We start from the raw sequence: 25749 nt of genomic DNA, 5'->3' as shown, positions 1-25749 counted from the left end.
ACAGGTATCCGCGTCCCCTCGCGGGCTTCACAGGTGTCCGCGTCCCCTCGCGGGGCTCGCTACGCTTCGGGCTCAGTGGCTCGCTGCGCTCGCCACACTTTCTATTCTCAACTCCACGCCGACGTGGATAGTGGGGGTGTGAAAAGGTCGTAGGACGCGTACCGCCGCGCTCGCCACGCTTCGGGTTGGCGTTGATAGTGGGGTGGTACACTCTGAAAAATGACATTTGGGGGCATTTAACATGTTTGCTACACATTTCAATGCATTTGGATGCATTTCAGTGCAAAAATGCATGCGATCGCATCGCATGCGATTTGATTGCATGCGATGCGATTTAAAAAAAATATAGCTAAAAAACGGTAAAAATCGCATCTCATCGCATGCCATCTCATGCCACTACATATGGCATGCGATGGGAGCCGTGATAATCCACAAGTACCGATTACAATTTAGACTATATAGTGCAGATCTGCACTATATAGTCTATGCAGCCAAGACTTTCTGGCTGCGATACGGGAGCGCGCATTGGGAGCGCATCTGGATCGCATGGGATAAAACCCATACAATCTGGATGAGATCCAGATGAGATTTTGACTATATAGTCAAAATCTCATCTGGATCTCATGCAGATTGTACAAGTGTGTATACAGCATAAGATCCCTACAATAACCCAGACACAGGACAGCAGATGGGGGCACATGTTTATATTGTACGTGTCGTACCACGGGTGCTAGTGGTAATTGGACTTTTTCATCCACGCCTGCAGTGACTTATTACTGGGGTCCATGCATTTCTGCTGGTTGTCCACGTGCAACCTGTAGAAGAGAGAACGGTATACTCACTGCTCAGCGAAAGTCGTATATGGCTGTCACAGGGGGCAATTCAGTAAGTAACATTCAGACAGAATCACAGAACTATTTAAGCGGCCCACAAACATTATCATCCATATACGGTATATAGCACCAATATATTCTGCAAGGACGTGGAATCGGGAATAGCACCAAGCGAACATACAAATCCCGTAACTAACAAAGACACAAACAGCACTCCTAGAGATCACAATCTAAAAGTAGACTAAATCAATATACTAATGGTATGGGGTATACAGCGCACCTGGAAAGTATTTTGTTATGTTTCCATACCTCCCAACATGCCCCTCTCCAGGAGGGACGCAATGCTCCATACCCCCCAGCATGCCCCTCTCTAGGAGGGACGCAATGCTCCATACCTCCCAGCATGCCCCTCTCCAGGAGGGACACAGTGCTCCATACCTCCCAGCATGCCCCTCTCCAGGAGGGACGCAATGCTCCATACCTCCCAGCATGCCCCTCTCCAGGAGGGACGCAATGCTCCATACCCCCCAGCATGCCCCTCTCCAGGAGGGACGCAATGCTCCATACCCCCCAGCATGCCCCTCTCCAGGAGGGACGCAATGCTCCATACCTCCCAGCATGCCCCTCTCCAGGAGGGACACAGTGCTCCATACCTCCCAGCATGCCCCTCTCCAGGAGGGACGCAATGCTCCATACCTCCCAGCATGCCCCTCTCCAGGAGGGACGCAATGCTCCATACCTCCCAGCATGCCCCTCTCCAGGAGGGATGCAATGCTCCATACCTCCCAGCATGCCCCTCCCCAGGAGGGACGCAATGCTCTGTTGCTGGATTTCCCCCTGATTGTATTATTGCTTACAAAGGAATTCTCATCCTCTCCTAAGTCACTCTGCATCCCTCTGCCATCACTCCTGTCACCCTCTACCACCCCCTGCCTCCCTCTCTCTCTGTAACCCACTGCCTCTCCCTAGTCACCCAATGCCACCCTTTGTCTCTCTGCCATACCCGTCACTCTGACACCTCTGTCATTGTCTGCCACCCCATCACACACTGCCTCTTCCTAGTCACCCTCTGCATCTACTAGCCAGCTACTGTCTTAACCTCTCTCCCACTGTCACTCTTTGCCTATCCCTGCCTCCCACTGTCTCTCGCTTTCATTCACTGACTCTCCAGTCTCACTGGGGCCCATACAATGCGATCTGGGCGGAATATTACCGCCCAGGATCGCATTGTAAAATGCGATCATATCGGGGCAATTTATCAATATTAAGGGCGCAGGGACAGGGCGCGGGTCCCTGCGAAGCCCTAACCTGGAAGCCGGGAGGTCAGCGCATGTGCGGTTATGCGCTGACCCCCCTAACCGCACTGCCCTGCTCGGGCAGTGCGAAGTGTAGCCATAGGCTACAATCGGCTATCGCCACATTACAATGGCGATAGCCCAGGGCAGCGATGCCGGGCTGCCCGATGTTGATACATCGGGCAGCTTCGCATCCCCCATAGAAACCTATGGGTGATGCGGCCGGCGGCACTGCAGGGAGGATCGCAGTAGGGATCGGAGATCCCTGCTGCGGTCCCCTTTAATACATTTGGGGGATAATAAATATTTGCGGTGAACCCCCGAAAATGGATGTTTTCGGGGGAATTAACCGCAAATATTGCTTGATTAAATGCGGCCCAATGTCTCTTCCTGCTACACTCTGCCTCCCCATCACCCTCTTTCACTCACTGCCTCTCCAGTCTCTCACTGTCTCTTCCTGCTACACTCTGCCTCCCCATCACCCTCTTTCACTCACTGCCTCTCCAGTCTCTCACTGTCTCTTCCTGCTACACTCTGCCTCCCCATCACCCTCTTTCACTCACTGCCTCTTATCTGTACCTCTCTACCTGCTCCCTGCCACCCTCTGTCTACCCCTGTCACTTACTGCCTCCCTGTCATCCCCACAGCCTTCACAGCAGGTATAAACGTTACCATTTGCATGAATATATTCTAAAACAAAAGGGTCTCCTTCACGTACTGTGTAAGGAATGATGTCACTTCTGCCTCCACAATGCTGCCATGGACGTGCTGTCTGCAGACCGCACTAGTGTGGTGACCATTCTGCGGTAACTTGCTGGGGTCCCAGAGCAGAATAGTGGGAGACCCTGCAATAGACAATCACTCAGGCTGAAGGGATATACTGCAGGGAAATCATGAAGTTATTGAGGGTCTGCAGCTGAAGTGAAAGCCCCTCTCTGCTGTGCCATTGGTAGGCTGGGATTTGTAGTTCCACAACAATTGCAGAGCCGCAGGCTGCCCATCCCGCTGGTATCCGGATGGCGGATAAATACCATGGTCAATCACTAGAGGTCGATGGCGACTAGTTAGACGTCTACACTTGGTCATCTGCGTTACATAGACAGGGAGACCAGATTGATGGGAGGAAAGCATTAATGGGGATCTGGTCGACGGTGGCAAGGCCGACACAGGTTTTTCATCTTTTTTTGGTGCCGAATGTCAGAGGGGTGCCCGTGGACACTGTGCCTAACTAGACACCATTGACCTCTAGTGGGCGACCATGGTATTGTGGTCTAGAACCCGTTAATCTATAACCATTTCTCCTGTAGAGAATGGCGCTGATATTTTTTTTCGCTTATTGCAGAGACTGTAAGTAGATAGTGCAGGCAGTGACAGTGTATTATTCCCAGTGACTACAGACGTCAGATGTGCAGCGTAATACCGGAGACAGGATCAGACCGGCACATTCCTCTGCCTCCCAGGGCGCAATCCTCACAAGTTCATATCTGTCTTCATTAATTATATGTGGGCGGATAATGTGTCAGTAATGAGCTTCCAAGGTGGTTATTGTTCTCTATGTTGGCATAACTTTAATTATTCTTCATACTGTTACTGTATGTATGGCTACGTGTAGGTATGGCTATGTGAATGTATGGCTATGGTGTATGTATGCTGTATGTATGGCTAAAGTGTATGTATGCTGTATGTATGGCTGTGGTGTATGCATGCTATATGTATGGCCATGGTGTAGGTATGGCTATGCTGAATGTATGGCTATGGTGTATGAATGCTGTATGTATGGCTATGGTGTATGTATGCTGTATGTATGGCTGTGGTGTATGCATGCTATATGTATGGCCATGGTGTAGGTATGGCTATGCTGAATGTATGGCTATGGTGTATGTATGCTGTATGTATGGCTATGGTGTATGCATGCTATATGTATGGCTTTGGTGTAGGTATGGCTATGCTGAATGTATGGCTATGGTGTATGTATGCTGTATGTATGGCTAAAGTGTATGTATGGCTATGAAGTATGTATGCTGTATGTATGGCTATGGTGTATGCATGCTATATGTATGGCCATGGTGTAGGTATGGCTATGCTGAATGTATGGCTATGGTGTATGTATGCTGTATGTATGGCTAAAGTGTATGTATGGCTATAAAGTATGTAGAAGAATACAAAAGTCAAAAGACAAAATTGCCTGTGACTGGAGAGCGCTTTAATCTGTTTTGCTTCCTTATAGCAGCCGCTTAGATGGGGTGGGTTGGTCCCCAAGAAAATCGAGGCAAAAAGAGAAGGGTTGTAAGCAGCACTAAATTAATAATGGGTGAATTATTTATGTTAAAAAATAATACATTTAATGTGATACAAATTAATAAAATAATGGCAATGGATATACATTTAAAAACAATAAAAAAATAGTTAATCCAGATCCCACGTGGTTGGGAATGTCCACAATTGAAATATGTATGACCTGTACTGTCGTAAGTAACAAGACATTGGTTCCCCCGGCACACTGAATAGTTTTAGCAACCAATCTTGAATACTACATGATAATAGAATTCAGAGATATTGGTTACATATACCTGCGCAGGTGTATGCTATGCCCCCAAGCCGCGTCAAGGCTTCTCTGTATATTGGGGGTCCCTACCGCTATATCTAGGTGCAGGGTGCGGCACCCCAAAAACTATCATAAGCTGGGAAGCCCAGTGCGGCATGCCAGTGATATACTAAGTGTTAATAATTAGTGATAGGAAGCCGAAGCTATACATAAAGAGAGAGATAAATTAAATGTAGTAAAATGAGAGAGATAGTGTTAGTGAGGGAAAAGTGTTAATAGAATGTCAGGGCATGCCGCACTAAAGCCACCCAGCCCAACCAGTCCAGGAGCACCGCACCCCACACCACTGTTACCCTAAATTGGGTCTACAATTAGTCAGCAAGAAGCCACATGATAATGGCTCCTAACTTGGTATATCTGAACTAAGAGCTACCTACCTTGGATCAACCCCAGACTACTCCATGTGGCATATCAGGACATGCATCTCCGCCTAATGCAAGTTCCTCTCTGCCTCTCACAACATACATACAGATAGTGGTAGATGCTCAAATTAGTTCAGTAAAACTTTTCAGGTGCATGAGGGAGGGGTTAATACTTAGTAAGTAACAAGACATTGGTTCCCCTGGCATATCATACACCTGCGCAGGTATATGTAACCAATATCTCTGAATTCTATTCTCATGTAGTGTTCTAGATTGGTTACTAGCATTACTCAGTGTGCCGGGGGAACCAATGTCTTGTTACTTACTAAGTATTATTATTGCTTACAAAGGAATTCTCATCCTCTCCTAAGTCACTCTGCATCCCTCTGCCATCACTCCTGTCACCCTCTACCACCCCCTGCCTCCCTCTCTCTCTGTAACCCACTGCCTCTCCCTAGTCACCCAATGCCACCCTTTGTCTCTCTGCCATACCCGTCACTCTGACACCTCTGTCATTGTCTGCCACCCCATCACACACTGCCTCTTCCTAGTCACCCTCTGCATCTACTAGCCAGCTACTGTCTTAACCTCTCTCCCACTGTCACTCTTTGCCTATCCCTGCCTCCCACTGTCTCTCGCTTTCATTCACTGACTCTCCAGTCTCACTGGGGCCCATACAATGCGATCTGGGCGGAATATTACCGCCCAGGATCGCATTGTAAAATGCGATCATATCGGGGCAATTTATCAATATTAAGGGCGCAGGGACAGGGCGCGGGTCCCTGCGAAGCCCTAACCTGGAAGCCGGGAGGTCAGCGCATGTGCGGTTATGCGCTGACCCCCCTAACCGCACTGCCCTGCTCGGGCAGTGCGAAGTGTAGCCATAGGCTACAATCGGCTATCGCCACATTACAATGGCGATAGCCCAGGGCAGCGATGCCGGGCTGCCCGATGTTGATACATCGGGCAGCTTCGCATCCCCCATAGAAACCTATGGGTGATGCGGCCGGCGGCACTGCAGGGAGGATCGCAGTAGGGATCGGAGATCCCTGCTGCGGTCCCCTTTAATACATTTGGGGGATAATAAATATTTGCGGTGAACCCCCGAAAATGGATGTTTTCGGGGGAATTAACCGCAAATATTGCTTGATTAAATGCGGCCCAATGTCTCTTCCTGCTACACTCTGCCTCCCCATCACCCTCTTTCACTCACTGCCTCTCCAGTCTCTCACTGTCTCTTCCTGCTACACTCTGCCTCCCCATCACCCTCTTTCACTCACTGCCTCTCCAGTCTCTCACTGTCTCTTCCTGCTACACTCTGCCTCCCCATCACCCTCTTTCACTCACTGCCTCTTATCTGTACCTCTCTACCTGCTCCCTGCCACCCTCTGTCTACCCCTGTCACTTACTGCCTCCCTGTCATCCCCACAGCCTTCACAGCAGGTATAAACGTTACCATTTGCATGAATATATTCTAAAACAAAAGGGTCTCCTTCACGTACTGTGTAAGGAATGATGTCACTTCTGCCTCCACAATGCTGCCATGGACGTGCTGTCTGCAGACCGCACTAGTGTGGTGACCATTCTGCGGTAACTTGCTGGGGTCCCAGAGCAGAATAGTGGGAGACCCTGCAATAGACAATCACTCAGGCTGAAGGGATATACTGCAGGGAAATCATGAAGTTATTGAGGGTCTGCAGCTGAAGTGAAAGCCCCTCTCTGCTGTGCCATTGGTAGGCTGGGATTTGTAGTTCCACAACAATTGCAGAGCCGCAGGCTGCCCATCCCGCTGGTATCCGGATGGCGGATAAATACCATGGTCAATCACTAGAGGTCGATGGCGACTAGTTAGACGTCTACACTTGGTCATCTGCGTTACATAGACAGGGAGACCAGATTGATGGGAGGAAAGCATTAATGGGGATCTGGTCGACGGTGGCAAGGCCGACACAGGTTTTTCATCTTTTTTTGGTGCCGAATGTCAGAGGGGTGCCCGTGGACACTGTGCCTAACTAGACACCATTGACCTCTAGTGGGCGACCATGGTATTGTGGTCTAGAACCCGTTAATCTATAACCATTTCTCCTGTAGAGAATGGCGCTGATATTTTTTTTCGCTTATTGCAGAGACTGTAAGTAGATAGTGCAGGCAGTGACAGTGTATTATTCCCAGTGACTACAGACGTCAGATGTGCAGCGTAATACCGGAGACAGGATCAGACCGGCACATTCCTCTGCCTCCCAGGGCGCAATCCTCACAAGTTCATATCTGTCTTCATTAATTATATGTGGGCGGATAATGTGTCAGTAATGAGCTTCCAAGGTGGTTATTGTTCTCTATGTTGGCATAACTTTAATTATTCTTCATACTGTTACTGTATGTATGGCTACGTGTAGGTATGGCTATGTGAATGTATGGCTATGGTGTATGTATGCTGTATGTATGGCTAAAGTGTATGTATGCTGTATGTATGGCTGTGGTGTATGCATGCTATATGTATGGCCATGGTGTAGGTATGGCTATGCTGAATGTATGGCTATGGTGTAAGAATGCTGTATGTATGGCTATGGTGTATGTATGCTGTATGTATGGCTGTGGTGTATGCATGCTATATGTATGGCCATGGTGTAGGTATGGCTATGCTGAATGTATGGCTATGGTGTATGTATGCTGTATGTATGGCTATGGTGTATGCATGCTATATGTATGGCTTTGGTGTAGGTATGGCTATGCTGAATGTATGGCTATGGTGTATGTATGCTGTATGTATGGCTAAAGTGTATGTATGGCTATGAAGTATGTATGCTGTATGTATGGCTATGGTGTATGCATGCTATATGTATGGCCATGGTGTAGGTATGGCTATGCTGAATGTATGGCTATGGTGTATGTATGCTGTATGTATGGCTAAAGTGTATGTATGGCTATAAAGTATGTAGAAGAATACAAAAGTCAAAAGACAAAATTGCCTGTGACTGGAGAGCGCTTTAATCTGTTTTGCTTCCTTATAGCAGCCGCTTAGATGGGGTGGGTTGGTCCCCAAGAAAATCGAGGCAAAAAGAGAAGGGTTGTAAGCAGCACTAAATTAATAATGGGTGAATTATTTATGTTAAAAAATAATACATTTAATGTGATACAAATTAATAAAATAATGGCAATGGATATACATTTAAAAACAATAAAAAAATAGTTAATCCAGATCCCACGTGGTTGGGAATGTCCACAATTGAAATATGTATGACCTGTACTGTCGTAAGTAACAAGACATTGGTTCCCCCGGCACACTGAATAGTTTTAGCAACCAATCTTGAATACTACATGATAATAGAATTCAGAGATATTGGTTACATATACCTGCGCAGGTGTATGCTATGCCCCCAAGCCGCGTCAAGGCTTCTCTGTATATTGGGGGTCCCTACCGCTATATCTAGGTGCAGGGTGCGGCACCCCAAAAACTATCATAAGCTGGGAAGCCCAGTGCGGCATGCCAGTGATATACTAAGTGTTAATAATTAGTGATAGGAAGCCGAAGCTATACATAAAGAGAGAGATAAATTAAATGTAGTAAAATGAGAGAGATAGTGTTAGTGAGGGAAAAGTGTTAATAGAATGTCAGGGCATGCCGCACTAAAGCCACCCAGCCCAACCAGTCCAGGAGCACCGCACCCCACACCACTGTTACCCTAAATTGGGTCTACAATTAGTCAGCAAGAAGCCACATGATAATGGCTCCTAACTTGGTATATCTGAACTAAGAGCTACCTACCTTGGATCAACCCCAGACTACTCCATGTGGCATATCAGGACATGCATCTCCGCCTAATGCAAGTTCCTCTCTGCCTCTCACAACATACATACAGATAGTGGTAGATGCTCAAATTAGTTCAGTAAAACTTTTCAGGTGCATGAGGGAGGGGTTAATACTTAGTAAGTAACAAGACATTGGTTCCCCTGGCATATCATACACCTGCGCAGGTATATGTAACCAATATCTCTGAATTCTATTCTCATGTAGTGTTCTAGATTGGTTACTAGCATTACTCAGTGTGCCGGGGGAACCAATGTCTTGTTACTTACTAAGTATTAACCCCTCCCTCATGCACCTGAAAAGTTTTACTGAACTAATTTGAGCATCTACCACTATCTGTATGACCTGTACTGTCCTCACAGTCAATGGTACCTATGAAGGGCAAGGTCCAAAAAGAATGGTGACCCTTGTAGGATGAGTGTGATGGTTGAGGGAGTGGCTGATGTTGGAGCCAGACTTCTACCTCACCGCCGTTTGTATCCAATTTAGGGAAATGTTTAGGCTGTGGAAGTCCAGGAAAGGAGGATCTTGTGTTCAGACAGGTATAGAGATAAAGTCCAATAAAACACCACGGTTCTGGAAAAAAAAATAGCCGACACCTTGATAAAGCTGGCGGCAGCCCAGTGAAACGCGTTGGTGGTGCTATTTTTTTTTCCTGAACCGTGGTGTTTTATTGGACTTTATCTGTATACCTGCAGTGGCAAATGCAGGATTTTCAGAAGGGGGTTTCCAGAGGGGCGGAGCAAAGCACGGAGATGGACACTTAGGTGACCCAGTATATGCTGGGTCAGTTAAAGTATTATAGATAGACCAAATGTATAATAATAATAATAATATATAGATACACACACGGGCGTCAACAGCAGTGCAGACCCCTGGGCATAGCAATGTATTGGGGCCCCTACCGATCCTCCAGCGGTAGGGGTGTGGGAAGCTTTGGTTTCCCACGGGTGGTAGGGGGTGTTATATAAACCGCTCAGCATGTAGGGCCTGGATCAGTAATTTCCGCTAATTACCCCTTTACTGCACAGATGGTGGGAGATGGGGTGGGAGAAGGGGGCATTGGGCTGAATGAAGGGGCCCTGATACATAACTTCCAGGGTGGTAGAGGATGTTTAATATGCAGAGGAGGGGTGTATAGTGGAGTGGGCTTATTATTCATAATTTTCTGGTGGGAGGACAGCTTGCTTGACTACAGATATCTCCAGTTCCCAGAAATAGATTTCTTAGCTTTTAATGGAATTAAAAACTAGAGAATCCCACCTACCAAATGGTATTGGGGACTAGGGGATCAGAATTCAGGAGGCAGAGCAATCTGCCAACGAGTATATAAAACTACATACCAGGTGTGTGGAGCTGGAGCAGTAACCAGCTGCTGGAAGGCTGATACAGTATCTCTGGTTCTGGGCACAGTAGAGACAAGCTGCTAGTGTCCATCAAAGGGGGAGAGTCCCAGCTTTTGGAATATATCCTCAGAAAAACTCTACGTCAGACAGAATCTGAAATATCTGACTGGGAATAGCAATTAACAGGCTTGGATGGGGACCACTGTTTTGAAGTCAGATATCTCCGGTTCCCAAGGGCCGATTTTTAAAATTCTTGTACCTATGGAAAGAGGGGACCCTCAGCTTTCAGGCTAGGGCCCTTATACTCCTGGGGTGGTTTCTGGGTACTCAGAAACCCCCCTGCGTGCGCTACACGACCTGTCTGAACACAAGATCCTCCTTTCCTGGACTTCCACAGCCTAAACATTTCCCTAAATTGGATACAAACGGCGGTGAGGTAGAAGTTGGGCTCCACCTTCAGCCACTCCCTCAACCATCACACTCATCCTACAAGGGTCACCATTCTTTTTGGACCTTGCCCTTCATAGGTACCATTGACTGTGAGGACAGTACAGGTCATAAATATTTCGATTGTGGACATTCCCAACCACGTGAGATCTGGATTAACTATTTTTTATTGTTTTTAAATGTATATCCATTGCCATTATTTTATTCATTTGTATCACATTAAATGTATTATTTTTTAACATAAATGATTCACCCATTATTAATTTAGCGCTGCTTACAACCCTTCTCTTTTTGCTATGAAGTATGTATGCTGTATGTATGGCCATGGTGTAGGTATGGCTATGCTGAATGTATGGCTATGGTGTAAGTATGGCTACGGTGTATGTATGGCTATATTGTAAGTATGGCTATGCTGTATGTATGGCTCTGGTGTATTTATGGCTACACTGTAGGTATGGCTACGAAGTAGGTATGGTTACACTGTATGTATGGCTACACTGTAGGTATGGCTATGGTGTATGTAATGCTATGCTGTAGGTAGGGCTATGGTGCATGTATGGCTACGGTGCATGTATGGCTACGCTGTATGTATGTCTAAGTTCTATGTATGGCTATGCTGTATGTATGCTGTATGTATGGCTGTGGTGTATGTATGGCTATGCTGTAGGTATGGCTATTCTGTATGTATGGCTATGCTGTAGGTATGTCTACGCTGTATGTATGGCTATGCTGTAGGTATGGCTATGGCCCCCAGAATCGGAGTTCCTGGACCTGTTTTACCAGAAAAATAGTACTGGGTGTAGGTATGGCTATGCTGCAGGTATGGCTATGGTGTATGTATGGCTACAGTGTATGTATGGCTCTGCTGTATGTATGGCTATGCTGTAGGTATGGCTACGCTGCAGGTATGGCTACGGTGTATGTATGGCTACGGTGTATGTATGGCTACCCTGTATGTATGCTGTATGTATGGCTATGGTGTATGTATGGCTACCCTGTAGGTATGGCTATGGTGTATGTATGGCTACGGTGTAGGTATGGCTATGGTGTAGGTATGGCTACGCTGTAGGTATGGCTATGTGTATGTATGGCTGCGCTGTATGTATGACTATGCTGTATGTATGGTTACGGTGTAGGTATGGCTATGTTGTAGGTATGGCTACACTGTAGGTATGGCTATGGCACACAGAAATGGAGTTCCTGGAAATATTTTAAAAGAAAGATAGTATTGGGTGTATGTATGGCTATGCTGTATATATGGCTATCCTGTATGTATGGCTATGGTGTATGTATGCTGTATGTATGGCTATGGTGTAGGTATGGCTTTGGTGTACATATGGCTATGCTGTACGTATGGCTATGGTTTATGTATGGCTATGGTGTATGTATGGCTATCCTGTATGTATGGCTATGGTGTATGCATGCTGTATGTATGGCTATAGTGTAGGTATGGCTATGCTGTACGTATGGCTATGGTTTATGTATGGCTATGGTGTATGTATGGCTACGCTGTAGGTATGGCTATGGTGTAGGTATGGCTTCGCTGTATGTATGGCTAAAGTGTATCTATGGCTATGCTGTATGTATCGATATGGTGTAGGTATGGCTAAGCTACAAATATATGGCTATGCTGTATGCATGGCTGTGGTGTATGTATGGCTTTGCTGTATGTATGGCTAAGGTGAATGTATGGCTATGGTGTAGCCGTGTAGGTATGGCTATGTTATATATTTGGCTATGCTGTATGTATGCTGTTTGTATGGCTATAGTATATGTATGGCTATGCTGTAGGTATGCTGTATCTATGGCTATGGTGTAGGTATGGCTATGCTATATGTATGCTGTATGTATGGCTATGGTTTATGTATGGCTATAGTGGCTATGCTGTAGGTATACTGTATGTATGACTATGGTGTAGGGATGGCTATGCTATATATTTGGCTATGCTGTATGTATGGCTATGCTGTAGGTATGGCTATGATGAATGTATGGCTATGATGGCTATGCTGTAGGTATGGCTTCGCTGTATGTATGGCTATGCTGTATATGTATGGCTATGGTGTAGGTATGGCTATGCTATATATATATATATATATATATATATATATATATATATATATATGGCTATGCTGTATGTATGCCGTATGTATGGCTATGGTGTAGGTATGGCTGTGGTGTGTGTATGGCTACACTGTAGGTATGGCTACGGTGTATGTATGGCTATGGTGTAGGTATGGCTATGTTATATATTTGGCTATGCTGTATGTATGCTGTACGTATGGCTATGGTTTATGTATGGCTATAGTGTACATATGGGTATGCTGTATGTATGACTATGGTGTAGGTATAGCTATGCTGTATGTATGGTGTATGTATGGCTATGGAGTAGGTATGGCTATTGTTTATGTATAGCTATAGTGTATGTATGGCTATGCTGTAGGTATGCTGTATGTATGGCTATGGTGTAGGTATGGCTATGGTTTATGTATAGCTATAGTGTATGTATGGCTATAGTGTATGTATGCTGTATGTATGGCTATGGAGTAGGTATGGCTATGGTTTATGTATAGCTATAGTGTATGTATGGCTATAGTGTATGTATGCTGTATGTATGGCTATGGAGTAGGTATGGCTATGGAGTAGGTATAGCTATAGTGTATATATGGCTATGGAGTAGGTATAGCTATAGTGTATGTATGGCTATGCTGTATGTATGCTGTATGTATGGCTATGGTGTAGGTATGGCTATGGTTTATGTATGGCTATAGTGTATGTATGGCTATAGTGTAGGTATTGTTACGATCCGCCTCCAGTGCAGTTTTACATATTCTGTGTGTAGTTTGTCTGTTTTCCCTGGATTCTGCTCCCTGGGTTTATTCCAGCCTGTGTGTGTGTTTACTCGCTGGTGGCCTCCAGTGGTCAGCCTGGGCCATTGCAGCTTACTTGCTGTGCTGTGTCATCAGGACTCAGGTGTGTCTTAATTAGGCTTCTAGCCTGCGGTGCTCACCTGTAGGCAATGTGTAATCAGCACCACATTGTGCTCTCTATATTAACCCTCTGGTTATTCAGTCCCATGCCGGGTATAGTTCTGTCCTGCATGTCCAGAGTGTTCCCGGTTCCTTGGCATTACCCCACCTGTCCAGTCTGTTGGTTCCCGTGTCCTGAGGCTTGTCCTGCCTGTCAAGCTCAGTTTGCCTCTCCAGTGAGTCTTCCTGGTTGTTCCAGTCTGTCTTGCTGTGCGTGTCTGGTCTCCGGTGGGTCCCGGATCTACTGCACCCTCCTACCCAGAGTCACCTGCTGCTTCTGTCCTGAGAACCTGTTACCATCCAGAGTGTTCCATACCTGTGAGGGAAGCAGTGGTGCCGTGGTCCGTGACAGTCCCGTCCGAGACACCCCTGTCACCGTGAGTCCGGGTGGGACGCCCTCCGGGGGTTCCCCCAGTATAACCGTTTACATTCCTGATTGTTCAGTGAGATTTTGTTATTTGTGCCAACTTTAGCATTGTTGCTATTCACCATTGGGTTATACCATCCTGGCCCTACTGTCATTTGTTGTTTTCTTTTAAGACCAATACGCATTGTTGCGTTTACCTGCGCTTCCCATAGTCAGGTCATTAGCAGGTTCACCACTGTGTAGGCATCTCCCTGTGTCATTCACTCAGCTGTGGTTCTGGGGTTCCCCGCCTTCATTGGGTCTAGCTAGTTTATCCCCTAGTTCTCTCCTGGCCTCGGCGGACGAGTTGTCCATACTTAAGACCTGCCTGTAGCGGAGTGGGGCGGACCTAATTCGCCCTTCAGCCGAGACGGGCCCAGGTGAAGCCTAGCCCTGCACTCGTCCGTCGATTCCAGGCGGAGGCAACAGAGTTAGGGTTGGCGGGGATACCCCCAGATCCTAACAGGTATGGCTATGGTTTATGTATAGCTATAGTGAATGTATGGCTATGGTGTAGGTATGCTGTAGGTATGGCTATGGTTTATGTATAGCTATAGTGTATGTATGGCTATGGTGTATGTATGCTGCATATATGGCTATGGTGTAGGTATGCTGTAGGTATGGCTATGGTGTAGGTATGGCTATGGTTTATGTGTAGCTGTATGTATGGCTATGGTGTAGTAGTAGTAGTAGTACGTTTATTTATAAGGCGCCACAAAGTGTCCGCAGCGCCGTACATAGCAAACAAAAAAAAAACAAATTACAAGGTAATGTACAGGGTGTGTAGAAATATACAGTATAAATAGGGGTATAGCTGGTAGAACTAAAATCAGCATCAGTTCAGAAGTTGGTGTCAAAATAGTTAAGGAGACCGAAGATGAAGTAGAGGAAGGGAAGAACAGGACAGGAGCACAGGTGAGGTAATGAGGTAGGGTGAGTACGTGAGGAAGGAGGGCCCTGCTCATAAGAGTTAACATACTAAAAATAGGTGGGTGGACGAACGAAATACAATAGGATAAGTAGGAACGGAGGGGAACGGAGGCAGGATAGGAGGATCAAAAGAGGTTAGGAGGAGGGATAGGCTAGTCGAAAAAAGTGGGTTTTGAGGGAACGCTTGAAGGAGGTAAGGGAATCAGATAGCCTGATGGGTGGCGGGAGGTTGTTTCAGTGCAGGGGGGCAGCGCGAGAGAAATCTTGGACACGGGAGTGGGAGGAGGTGATTAGGTGAGAGGTCAGTCGGCGGTCAGCGATGGAGCGAAGAGGACGGGAGGGAGTGTGGATAGAGATCAGTGAAGAGAGGTAGGGAGCTGTGGAGGAGGAGAGAGCCTTGTAGGTGGTGGTGAGGAGTTTAAAGAGAACTCGGAAAGGAATGGGGAGCCAGTGAAGAGATAAACAGAGGGGGGAGGCGGAGGTAGAGCGGCGGGAGAGGAAGATGAGCCTAGCAGCAGCGTTAAGAATGGATTGGAGAGGTGCGAGGCGGGTGAGAGGTAGCCCAGAGAGAAGGATGTTGCAGTAGTCAAGGCGGGAGATGACAAGAGAGTGAATGAGAATTTTGGTCGCGTCAGTGGAGAGGAATGGTCTGATGCGTGAGATGTTGCGTGGGTGAAAGCGGCAAGACTGTGAGAGAGCACGAATGTGGGGGGTGAAAGAGAGGGAGGAGTCAATGATGACACCGAGGCAGCGCGTTTGGTCGGTGGACGTGATCTCGGTTTCACCAATGCTGATGGAGATAGTGGGAGAAGAGGGGATGTTCGGGGGATGGAAGACTAGAAGTTCAGTTTTAGCCATGTTTAGTTTCAGGAAGCGTTGGGTCATCCAGGCTGAGATGGCCGTGAGGCATTCGGAGACCTTGGACAGAAGTGATGGGGATAAGTCGGGGGAGGAGAGATAGATTAGGGTATCATCAGCATAAAGGTGGTAATGAAAACCATAGGAGCTGATGAGGGTGCCCAGAGAGGTGGTGTAGAGGGAGAAGAGGAGAGGGCCAAGGACTGACCCTTGGGGAACACCGACTGGCTGGGGGGTAGTAGGAGAGGAGGAGCTCGGAGTGGAGACGGAGAAGGAGCGATCGGAGAGGTATGAGGTGAACCAGGAGAAGACCGTGCCAGTGATGCCAAAGGAGCGGAGGGTGTTGAGCAGGAGAGGGTGGTCAACAGTGTCAAAGGCAGCCGAATACAGGTACTGTATGGCTATGCTATATATATGGCTATGGTGTAGGTATGGCTATGGTTATGGTTTATGTATAGCTATAGTGTATGTATGGCTATGCTGTATGTATGCTGTATGTATGGCTATGCTGTAGGTATGGCTATGGAGCGCACGTTTGAGAGATTCATTTCTTATTGTCTATTTTGATTTACATAAGGAGTCATTTATTTCTTGAATGAAATGCAATTTGCACCATACTTTTCCGCAAAATAGGTGAGGCGACTGTGGGCCTGATTCAGAGCTGTGTGATTTGCTGCATACACTTGCAGCCTAGTGAACAAGTCAGCACCGCCCTGATGAAATTGGAGAGATCACTGCTGTGTCAGGGAGATCACTGCTGTGTCAGGGAGTCGGGGAGATCACTGCTGTGTCAGGGAGTCGGGGAGATCACTGCTGTGTTAGGGAGTCGGGGAGATCACTGCTGTGTCAGGGAGTCGGGGAGATCACTGCTGTGTCAGGGAATTGGGGAGATCGCTGCTGTGTCAGGGAGTCGGAGAGATCACTGCTGTGTCAGGGATTTGGGGAGATCACTGCTGTGTCAGGGAGTCGGGGAGATCACTGCTGTGTCAGGGAATTGGGGAGATCGCTGCTGTGTCAGGGAATTGGGGAGATCGCTGCTGTGTCAGGGAGTCGGAGAGATCACTGCTGTGTCAGGGAATTGGGGAGATCACTGCTGTGTCAAGGAATTGGGGAGATCACTGCTGTGTCAGGGAATTGGGGAGATCGCTGCTGTGTCAGGGAGTCGGAGAGATCACTGCTGTGTCAGGGAATTGGGGAGATCACTGCTGTGTCAGGGAATTGGGGAGATCGCTGCTGTGTCAGGGAGTCGGAGAGATCGCTGATGTGTCAGGGAGTTGGGGAGATCGCTGATGTGTCAGGGAGTTGGGGAGATTGCTGGTTTGTCATGGAATTGGGGAGATCACTGCTGTGTCAGGGAATTGGGGAGATCACTGCTGTGTCAGGGAATTGGGGAGATCACTGCTGTGTCAGGGAATTGGGGAGATCACTGCTGTGTCAGGGAGTTGGGGAGATTGCTGGTTTGTCATGGAATCGGGGAGATCGCTGCTGTGTCAGGGAATTGGGGAGATCGCTGCTGTGTCAGGGAGTTGGGGAGATCGCTGATGTGTCAGGGAGTTGGGGAGTTCGCTGATGTGTCAGGGAGTTGGGGAGTTAGCTGATGTGTCAGGGAGTTGGGGAGTTCGCTGATGTGTCAGGGAGTTGGGGAGTTCGCTGATGTGTCAGGGAGTTGGGGAGTTCGCTGATGTGTCAGGGAGTTGGGGAGATTGCTGGTGTGTCAGGGAGTTGGGGAGATCGCTGATAGTTACATAGTTACATAGTAGGTAAGGCTGAAAAAAGACTTGCGTCCATCTAGTTCAACCTGGTATAGATATCCGTTGCTGATTTGGTAGGTTCTGGTGTTTTACAGACAAATTATATTTCTTATTTGTACCCATGGATGTTTTTCTCCAGTAAATGTTTGTCCAACTTTGCCTTGAACGCATTTAATGAGCCAGTCGTTACCACCTCTCTGGGAAGAGAGTTCCAGAGTTTGACTGTTCTGACCGTAAAGAAATTCTTTCTACTAGCTGAATGAAATCTTTTTTCTTCTCATCTATACTCATGCCCTCGTGTCCTACATTCCTTTCTAGTAGAAAAGAGGGTGTGTGACAGTTCCTTATATTGGCCGTTGATATACTTGTACATGTTGAGCATGTCCCTCCTTAAACTTCTCTTTTCTAATGTAAATAGTCCCAAATTGCTTAATCTCTCCCCGTAGCTTAAATTCTCCATTCCCCTAATAAGCTTTGTTGCTCGCCTTTGGACTTTTTCTAATTCTATGATGTCCTTTTTATAGTGTGGGGCCCAGAACTGCACTCCGTACTCGAGGTGAGGTCTCACCAATGCATTATACAGTGGCATAATTACCCTTGAGTCCCTAGTTTTCATTCCCCTCTTAATACATGCCAGAATTTTGTTGGCCTTTTTTGTAGCTACATTACAATGGGCACTACATCCCAGTTTGCTGTCTATTTGGACTCCTAGATCCTTTTCAAGTATGGAATTACCCAGTTCCTCTCCGCTAAGGTTGTAACTTGCACACTGGTTGTGTCTCCCAAGGTGCATAACCTTACATTTATCTACATTGAACCTCATCTTCCATTTTTTTGCCCACTCATCTAGAATTGCAAGATCATTTTGAAGCATGGTGACATCTTCTGATGATTTGATGACTTTGCTAAGTTTTGTATCGTCCGCAAAGAGGGATACATTGCTGAGTAACCCTATCCCAATATCGTTAATAAAAATGTTAAACAAAATGGGCCCCAAAACCGAACCCTGAGGCACTCCACTTAGTACCGGTACCGTATCTGATACGGCACTATTCACCACCACTCTTTGTTCTCTGTTACATAGCCAATTCCCTACCCATCTGCAGATATTTTCACCCAATCCTAGATTCTCCATTTTATTAATCAATCTCTTGTGTGGGACAGTATCAAATGCTTTAGCGAAATCTAGGAAAATCACATCTACAGCATTTCCATTATCAAGGTTTTTGCTAACCTCTTCATAGAACCCTAGTAGATTAGTTTGGCATGAACGATTTTTCACAAACCCATGTTGGTTAATACTGAGTAGACGTGATGATCTAAATATTCCTGGATACCATCCCTTAAAAATCCTTCCAATAGTTTACCCACAATTGATGTTAAACTAACGGGTCTGTAATTCCTTTTTTCCTTTTTTGAATATTGGCAGTACCTCTGCTATTCTCCAATCTTTTGGTACTATACCTGACGTTAGTGACTTGCTAAAGATATAATGTGGGGGGTAGCTAGTTCATCCCTTAATTCCATTAATACCCTCGGATGAATCCCATCTGGCCCTGGTGATTTATTTGTTTTGAGTTTGCTTAGCCTCAGTATTATTTCCTTCGGCGTGAAATCCACAATGAGATCTGGCTTATTTGTCCCGTTTGTGGTAAATGTTCGTTCCACAGTCTGCTCTCCCTTAGTAAATACTGATGAGAAGAACTCATTTAACAGTTTTGCTTTTCCCATGTCCTCAGTAACACTTTTTCCACTAGTATCAGTTAGTGGGCCTATGTTTTCCTTAATTAAACATTTACTATTTATGTATTTAAAAAACTTCTTTGGGTTGGTTTTGCTTTGAGTGGCTATGCACTCTTCATATTATATTTTAGCTGCTTTGATTACCCCTTTACAAGTTTTGTTTGATTCTTTGTATTTTGCGAACGCCTCCTCATTCAAGTTATTTTTATAGAATTTAAAGGCTCTGGATTTATTGTTGATAGCTGACCTTACTTCTTTGTCCAACCATGGTGGCTTTTTTTTTGTTGAATTTACCTTTAGTTACTTTAGGAATGTATTCAATAGTTAGTGAATCAAGCACCTTTTTTAGAGTATCCCACATTTCCTCTGCATTTTTTCCCTCCATAACAGTTTCCCACCCAATTCCTGTTAGGGCTTCCCTGAATAATTCAAAGTTCGCTTTTCTGAAGTTTAGTATTTTTGCAGATCCTTTTTGATGTAATTTACTGAAGTTGATTTCCAGTGAAACCATATTGTGATCACTGTTCCCTAATTGTTAAATTAGTTTTGTGTGTGAAACTAAGTCTGTGTTATTTGTTAATTCTAAGTCCAAGAGTGCCTCATCACGAGTTCGAGTTTCTACCGTTTGTGTAATAAACTGGTCTTTAAGTAAGCTTAAGAACCCATTGCTTCTTGCTGATTTACCTGTTTCATTTTCCCAATCAATGTCGGGTAAATTAATACCTGACCCTGATTTGATGCTTGTTTGATTTGGTTTAAAAGAAGAGACTCTTCCCTTTTGTTTATATTTGGTGGTCTATAGCATACCCCTATTATAAATTATTTTTTTGTTTTTTTATTATTGTCGGTTATCTCTGCCCACACTGTCTCCGAGTTGTCTTCTTCCAGGTCTGTGCTCATATTTTTCTTACATGATGTTAAGTTATTATTTACATATAGGCACACACCCCCGCCCCTTCTATTTTCCCTGTCTTAGAGTGTATCTCCCTCCATGTTTAATGCCCAGTCATGCGACTCATTACACCATGTTTCTGTAATACCAATGATGTCGTAGTCGTCCCTACTGATCACCGTTTCCAGCTCCCCGATTTTACTCACTTGCATTAGCCAGTAAGCATTTTAATTTATGTTTATTTTTAGATATGGCTCTAATATTGTGATTAGTTTCACCCCAGGACCCATTTGAATTCTTTACTAACTTCCTCTTTCCCCTCTCCCCTTCAATAGACTCTCTACAGCCCTCCCCACCATGCACACTGCCTGCCCTCTCCATAGTTCCGGGAATTCTTCCTCTGTCATTCCCTCCTTCCCGTATACTAAGATCATCTGTACCTAAGAACTGTAATGGGGTAACGTGACTGTTACAACATAACATTTTATTACATGACATTCCTGATGCACCCTGAGAGTTACCCCCAATTATACCCTTGTTATGTCCCAGGACTTTGTCTATGTCCCCCCCCCCCCCCCATATGATTCCTGATCCCAGTCCGGCTTCTCTCCCTGATGGTCCCATAATGTCTTGCTGCCCCCACCCCCCCGTCACCTAGTTTAAAATCTCCTCCAACCCTCTAACCATCCTTCCCCCCCAGCAAGGCAGCACCCTCCTCGTTCAGGTGCAATCCATCACCGCAAAAAAGATGGTGCCTGACTGAGAAGTCCGCCCAGTGTTCCATGAACACGAATCCCTCTTTCCTACACGAATCCCTCTTTCCTACACCGTGTACACTGATGTGTCGGGGAGATCGCTGATGTGTCAGGGAGTCGGGGAGATCGCTGATGTGTCGGGGAGATCGCTGATGTGTCGGGGAGATCGCTGATGTGTCGGGGAGATCGCTGATGTGTCAGGGAGTCGGGGAGATCGCTGATGTGTCAGAGAATGGGGAGATCGCTGATGTGTCAGGGAGTCAGGGAGATCGCTGATGTGTCAAGGAGTCGGGGAGATTGCTGATGTGTCAGGGAGTTGGGGAGATCGCTGCTGTGTCAGAGAATGGGGAGATCGCTGATGTGTCAGGGAGATGGGGAGATCGCTGATGTGTCCGGGAGTTGGGGAGATCGCTGATGTGTCAGGGAGTCGGGGAGATCGCTGATGTGTCAGAGAATGGGGAGATCGCTGATGTGTCAGGGAGTTGGGGAGATCGCTGATGTGTCAGGGAGTTGGGGAGATCGCTGATGTGTCCGGGAGTTGGGGAGATCGCTGATGTGTCAGGGAGTTGGGGAGATCGCTGATGTGTCAGGGAGATGGGGAGATCGCTGATGTGTCCGGGAGTTGGGGAGATTGCTGCTGTGTCAGGGAGTTGGGGAGATTGCTGCTGTGTCAGGGAGATCGCTGTTATGTCTGAGAGTTATGTCCTGTGGCTGGCTGGGTATGGTATGTGGATGGTACCATTGGGAAAAAAATCTAATGTTTACCATTTAATGGTGGCAAACATCGGAATGCCACCATCAAATGGTAAATCTTCTATCATCAAAATGAAACATCCCTACCTCTGGGCCATCCTGTCAGGAGGAAGCGCTACTGGGGGAGAAGTGAAAATGCTTCTCCTCACCTACCACAGCTCACCATAGGCTGGTGGCCCCGGGGAGTAGGATGCAGCTCCATCACAAAGATTGTGTGACCCGGTTCTTTGCCGCTGTCCCCTCGCTGTTCCCCTTGTATCACCTCTGGTGGGAGTCCATGTCTTGCTCCTTCCCCTCCACACTCCTGGCAACCACTTTTTCCTCAGGTTTTTATAACCCCGGACCATCAGTTTTTTCCATCTCCCCTTTATGAGGGGAAACCTCGTTAATTACAATTCCCTCTGTATTAATCACGTCAGTAACACATCCAGAACGGTTAGGGCCCATACACACAGGGCTATTTGATCTGAAAGCCGCTTAAACTTGGGGGGTTATTCTAGTTCATTCGCAAAGGCACAATCACTCTCTTTTGGACAAAACCATGTGCACTGCAGGTGGGGCAGATGTAACATGTGCAGAGAGAGTTAGATTTGGGTGTTTTATTGTTTCTGTGCAGGGTAAATACTGGCTGCTTTACTCTTACACTGCAAGTACAAACCCCACCCAAACGTAACTCTCTCTGTTACATCTGCCCCACCTGCAGTGCATATGGTTTTGTCTATTAGAGAGTGGCTTCCACTCAAAGCCGCCCAGTGTGTAAGCAGGAGCGAGCACCAGAGCTCATCGCCGGGAATGCCGCTCATCTGCAGATGGGGGGTTTGCAGGGTACTCCGGCGCTCACCTGCTCCGGATGCTCCACGAGGGGGGGGGGGGAAGAGTTGCCACAAACCTCCAGCCCCAGGGACCTGCTCCTAACTGCTGCCCTGCAGTGGCCGGCACCCTAGGCAAATGCCTAAAGCTGCCTAGTGGTGGTGCCAGCCCTGAGTGTAAGAATAATGCAGCCAGTATTTACCCTGCACAGAAACAAAATAACTCGCACAAATGTAACTCTCTCTGCACATGTTACATCTGCCCCACCTGCAGTGCACATGGTTTTGCCCATTTTCAGAACGAATTGTACTGCGATCAGATCTGGTTAAGGGCCATAGTGTAACCTTTCAGCTGTGTGTTGCAGTGGTAATTTATGAGCTACTGTACCCTTGGGACTCAGACAATACATTGGCACTGACCCCACTGGTCTCCCCGTACACTTACACAATAGCCTGCAGGTTGCATGTCCCGTCCTGCTTCTGGTAGTGGACCTTGGTCACTTGCTGCAGCATGTTCTTTGAGATGCGTTTGGCCAGCTGGGTGCAGCAGGAGAGGAAGTGAAATGGCATACCTGTGAGGGCGAGAGCATACCTGTGAGGGCGAGAGCATCACATTCACTATCTACTCTCTCATCTGTCAGGAAATCACTCGGCCCATTCCAGTCTGACCCTTTTTTACCCATATTGTTACCTCACACCCTATTTAAACCTTTGTTCTCAATAAGGATGTCCTATATCTATCCCATTAGACACACACAGCTGGTCACACTGGCCGGGTCCATAGGACACACACAGCTGATCACACTGGCCGGGTCCATCAGACACACACAGCTGATCACACTGGCCGGGTCCATCAGACACACACACAGCTGATCACACTGGCCGGGTCCATCACACACACAGCTGATCACACTGGCCGGGTCCATCGGACACACACAGCTGATCACACTGGCCGGGTCCATCAGACACACACACAGCTGATCACACTGGCCGGGTCCATCACACACACAGCTGATCACACTGGCCGGGTCCATCGGACACACACAGCTGATCACACTGGCCGGGTCCATCACACACACAGCTGGTCACACCGGCAGGGTCCATCGGACACACGCAGCTGATCACACTGGCCGGGTCCATAGGACACACACAGCTGATCACACTGGCCGGGTCCATCACACACACAGCTGATCACACTGGCCGGGTCCATCGGACACACACAGCTGATCACACTGGCCGGGTCCATCACACACACAGCTGATCACACTGGCCAGGTCCATCGGACACACACAGCTGATCACACTGGCCGGTCCATCGGGGACACACAGCTGATCACACTGGCCGGGTCCATCGGACACATACAGCTGATCACACTGGCCGGGTCCATCAGACACACACAGCTGATCACACTGGCTGGGTCCATCAGACACACACACAGCTGATCACACTGACCGGGTCCATCAGACACACACAGCTGATCACACTGGCTGGGTCCATCAGACACACACACAGCTGATCACACTGACCGGGTCCATCAGACACACACAGCTGATCACACTGGCCGGGTCCATCAGACACACACACAGCTGATCACACTGGCCGGGTCCATCAGACACACACACAGCTGATCACACTGGCCGGGTCCATCTGACACACACACAGCTGGTCACACCGGCCGGGTCCATCTGACGCACACACAGCTGATCACACTGGCCGGGTCCATCAGACACACAGCTGATCACACTTGCCTGGTCATCAGACACACAGCTGATCACACTGGCAGGGTCCATCAGACACACACACAGCTGATCACACTGGCCGGGTCCATCAGACACACACACAGCTGATCACACCGGCCGGGTCCATCAGACACACAGCTGATCACACCGGCCGGGTCCATCAGACACACACACAGCTGATCACACCGGCCGGGTCCATCAGACACACAGCTGATCACACCGGCCGGGTCCATCAGACACACAGCTGATCACACTGGCCGGGTCCATCAGACACACACACAGCTGATCACACTGGGCGGGTCCATCAGACACACACAGCTTATCACACTGGCCGGGTCCATCAGACACACAGCTGATCACACTTGCCTGGTCATCAGACACACAGCTGATCACACTGGCAGGGTCCATCAGACACACACACAGCTGATCACACTGGCCGGGTCCATCATACACACAGCTGATCACACTGGCCGGGTCCATCAGACACACACAGCTGTTCACACTGGCCGGGTCCATCAGACACACACAGCTGATCACACTGGCCGGGTCCATCATACACACAGCTGATCACACTGGTCGGGTCCATCAGACACACAGCTGATCACACTGGCCGGGTCCATCAGACACACACACAGCTGATCACACCGGCCGGGTCCATCAGACACACAGCTGATCACACCGGCCGGGTCCATCAGACACACACACAGCTGATCACACCGGCCGGGTCCATCAGACACACACACAGCTGATCACACTGGCCGGGTCCATCAGACACACACAGCTGATCACACCGGCCGGGTCTATCAGACACACACAGCTGATCACACGGGCCGGGTCCATCAGACACACACAGCTTATCACACTGGCCGGGTCCATCAGACACACAGCTGATCACACTTGCCTGGTCATCAGACACACAGCTGATCACACTGGCAGGGTCCATCAGACACACACACAGCTGATCACACTGGCCTGGTTCATCAGACACACAGCTGATCACACTGGCCGGGTCCATCAGACACACAGCTGATCACACTGGCCGGGTCCATCAGACACACACAGCTGATCACACTGGCCGGGTCCATAGGACACACACAGCTGATCACACTGGCCGGGTCCATCACACACACAGCTGATTACACTGGCCGGGTCCATAGGACACACAGCTGATCACACTGGCCGGGTCCATCAGACACACACACAGCTGATCACACCGGCCGGGTCCATCAGACACACAGCTGATCACACCGGCCGGGTCCATCAGACACACACACAGCTGATCACACCGGCCGGGTCCATCAGACACACACACAGCTGATCACACTGGGCGGGTCCATCAGACACACACAGCTGATCACACCGGCCGGGTCTATCAGACACACACAGCTGAT

At 47.7% G+C, this 25749-nt stretch overlaps 1 protein-coding gene across 1 annotated transcript in view; it reads right to left on the bottom strand.

The window, feature by feature from the left end:
• Positions 1–690: 690 nt before the first annotated feature.
• Positions 691–25749, bottom strand: part of CCL27 (C-C motif chemokine ligand 27) — a 28947-nt gene continuing 3888 nt past the window's right edge. The window contains exons 2-3 of the mRNA XM_083158499.1: positions 23065–23191; positions 691–815 (exon numbers count right to left, since the gene is read on the bottom strand). Of these exons, the coding sequence (XP_083014625.1) occupies positions 731–815; positions 23065–23191 (212 nt within the window). The 3' untranslated portion in view covers positions 691–730. The remainder of the gene's footprint in view (positions 816–23064; positions 23192–25749) is intronic.

This window comes from Crinia signifera, chromosome 1, assembly GCF_055691185.1.
Source record: "Crinia signifera chromosome 1, ASM5569118v1, whole genome shotgun sequence".
Taxonomy (NCBI): Eukaryota; Metazoa; Chordata; class Amphibia; order Anura; family Myobatrachidae; genus Crinia; species Crinia signifera.
This window is presented reverse-complemented; position numbering and strand designations above follow the sequence as displayed.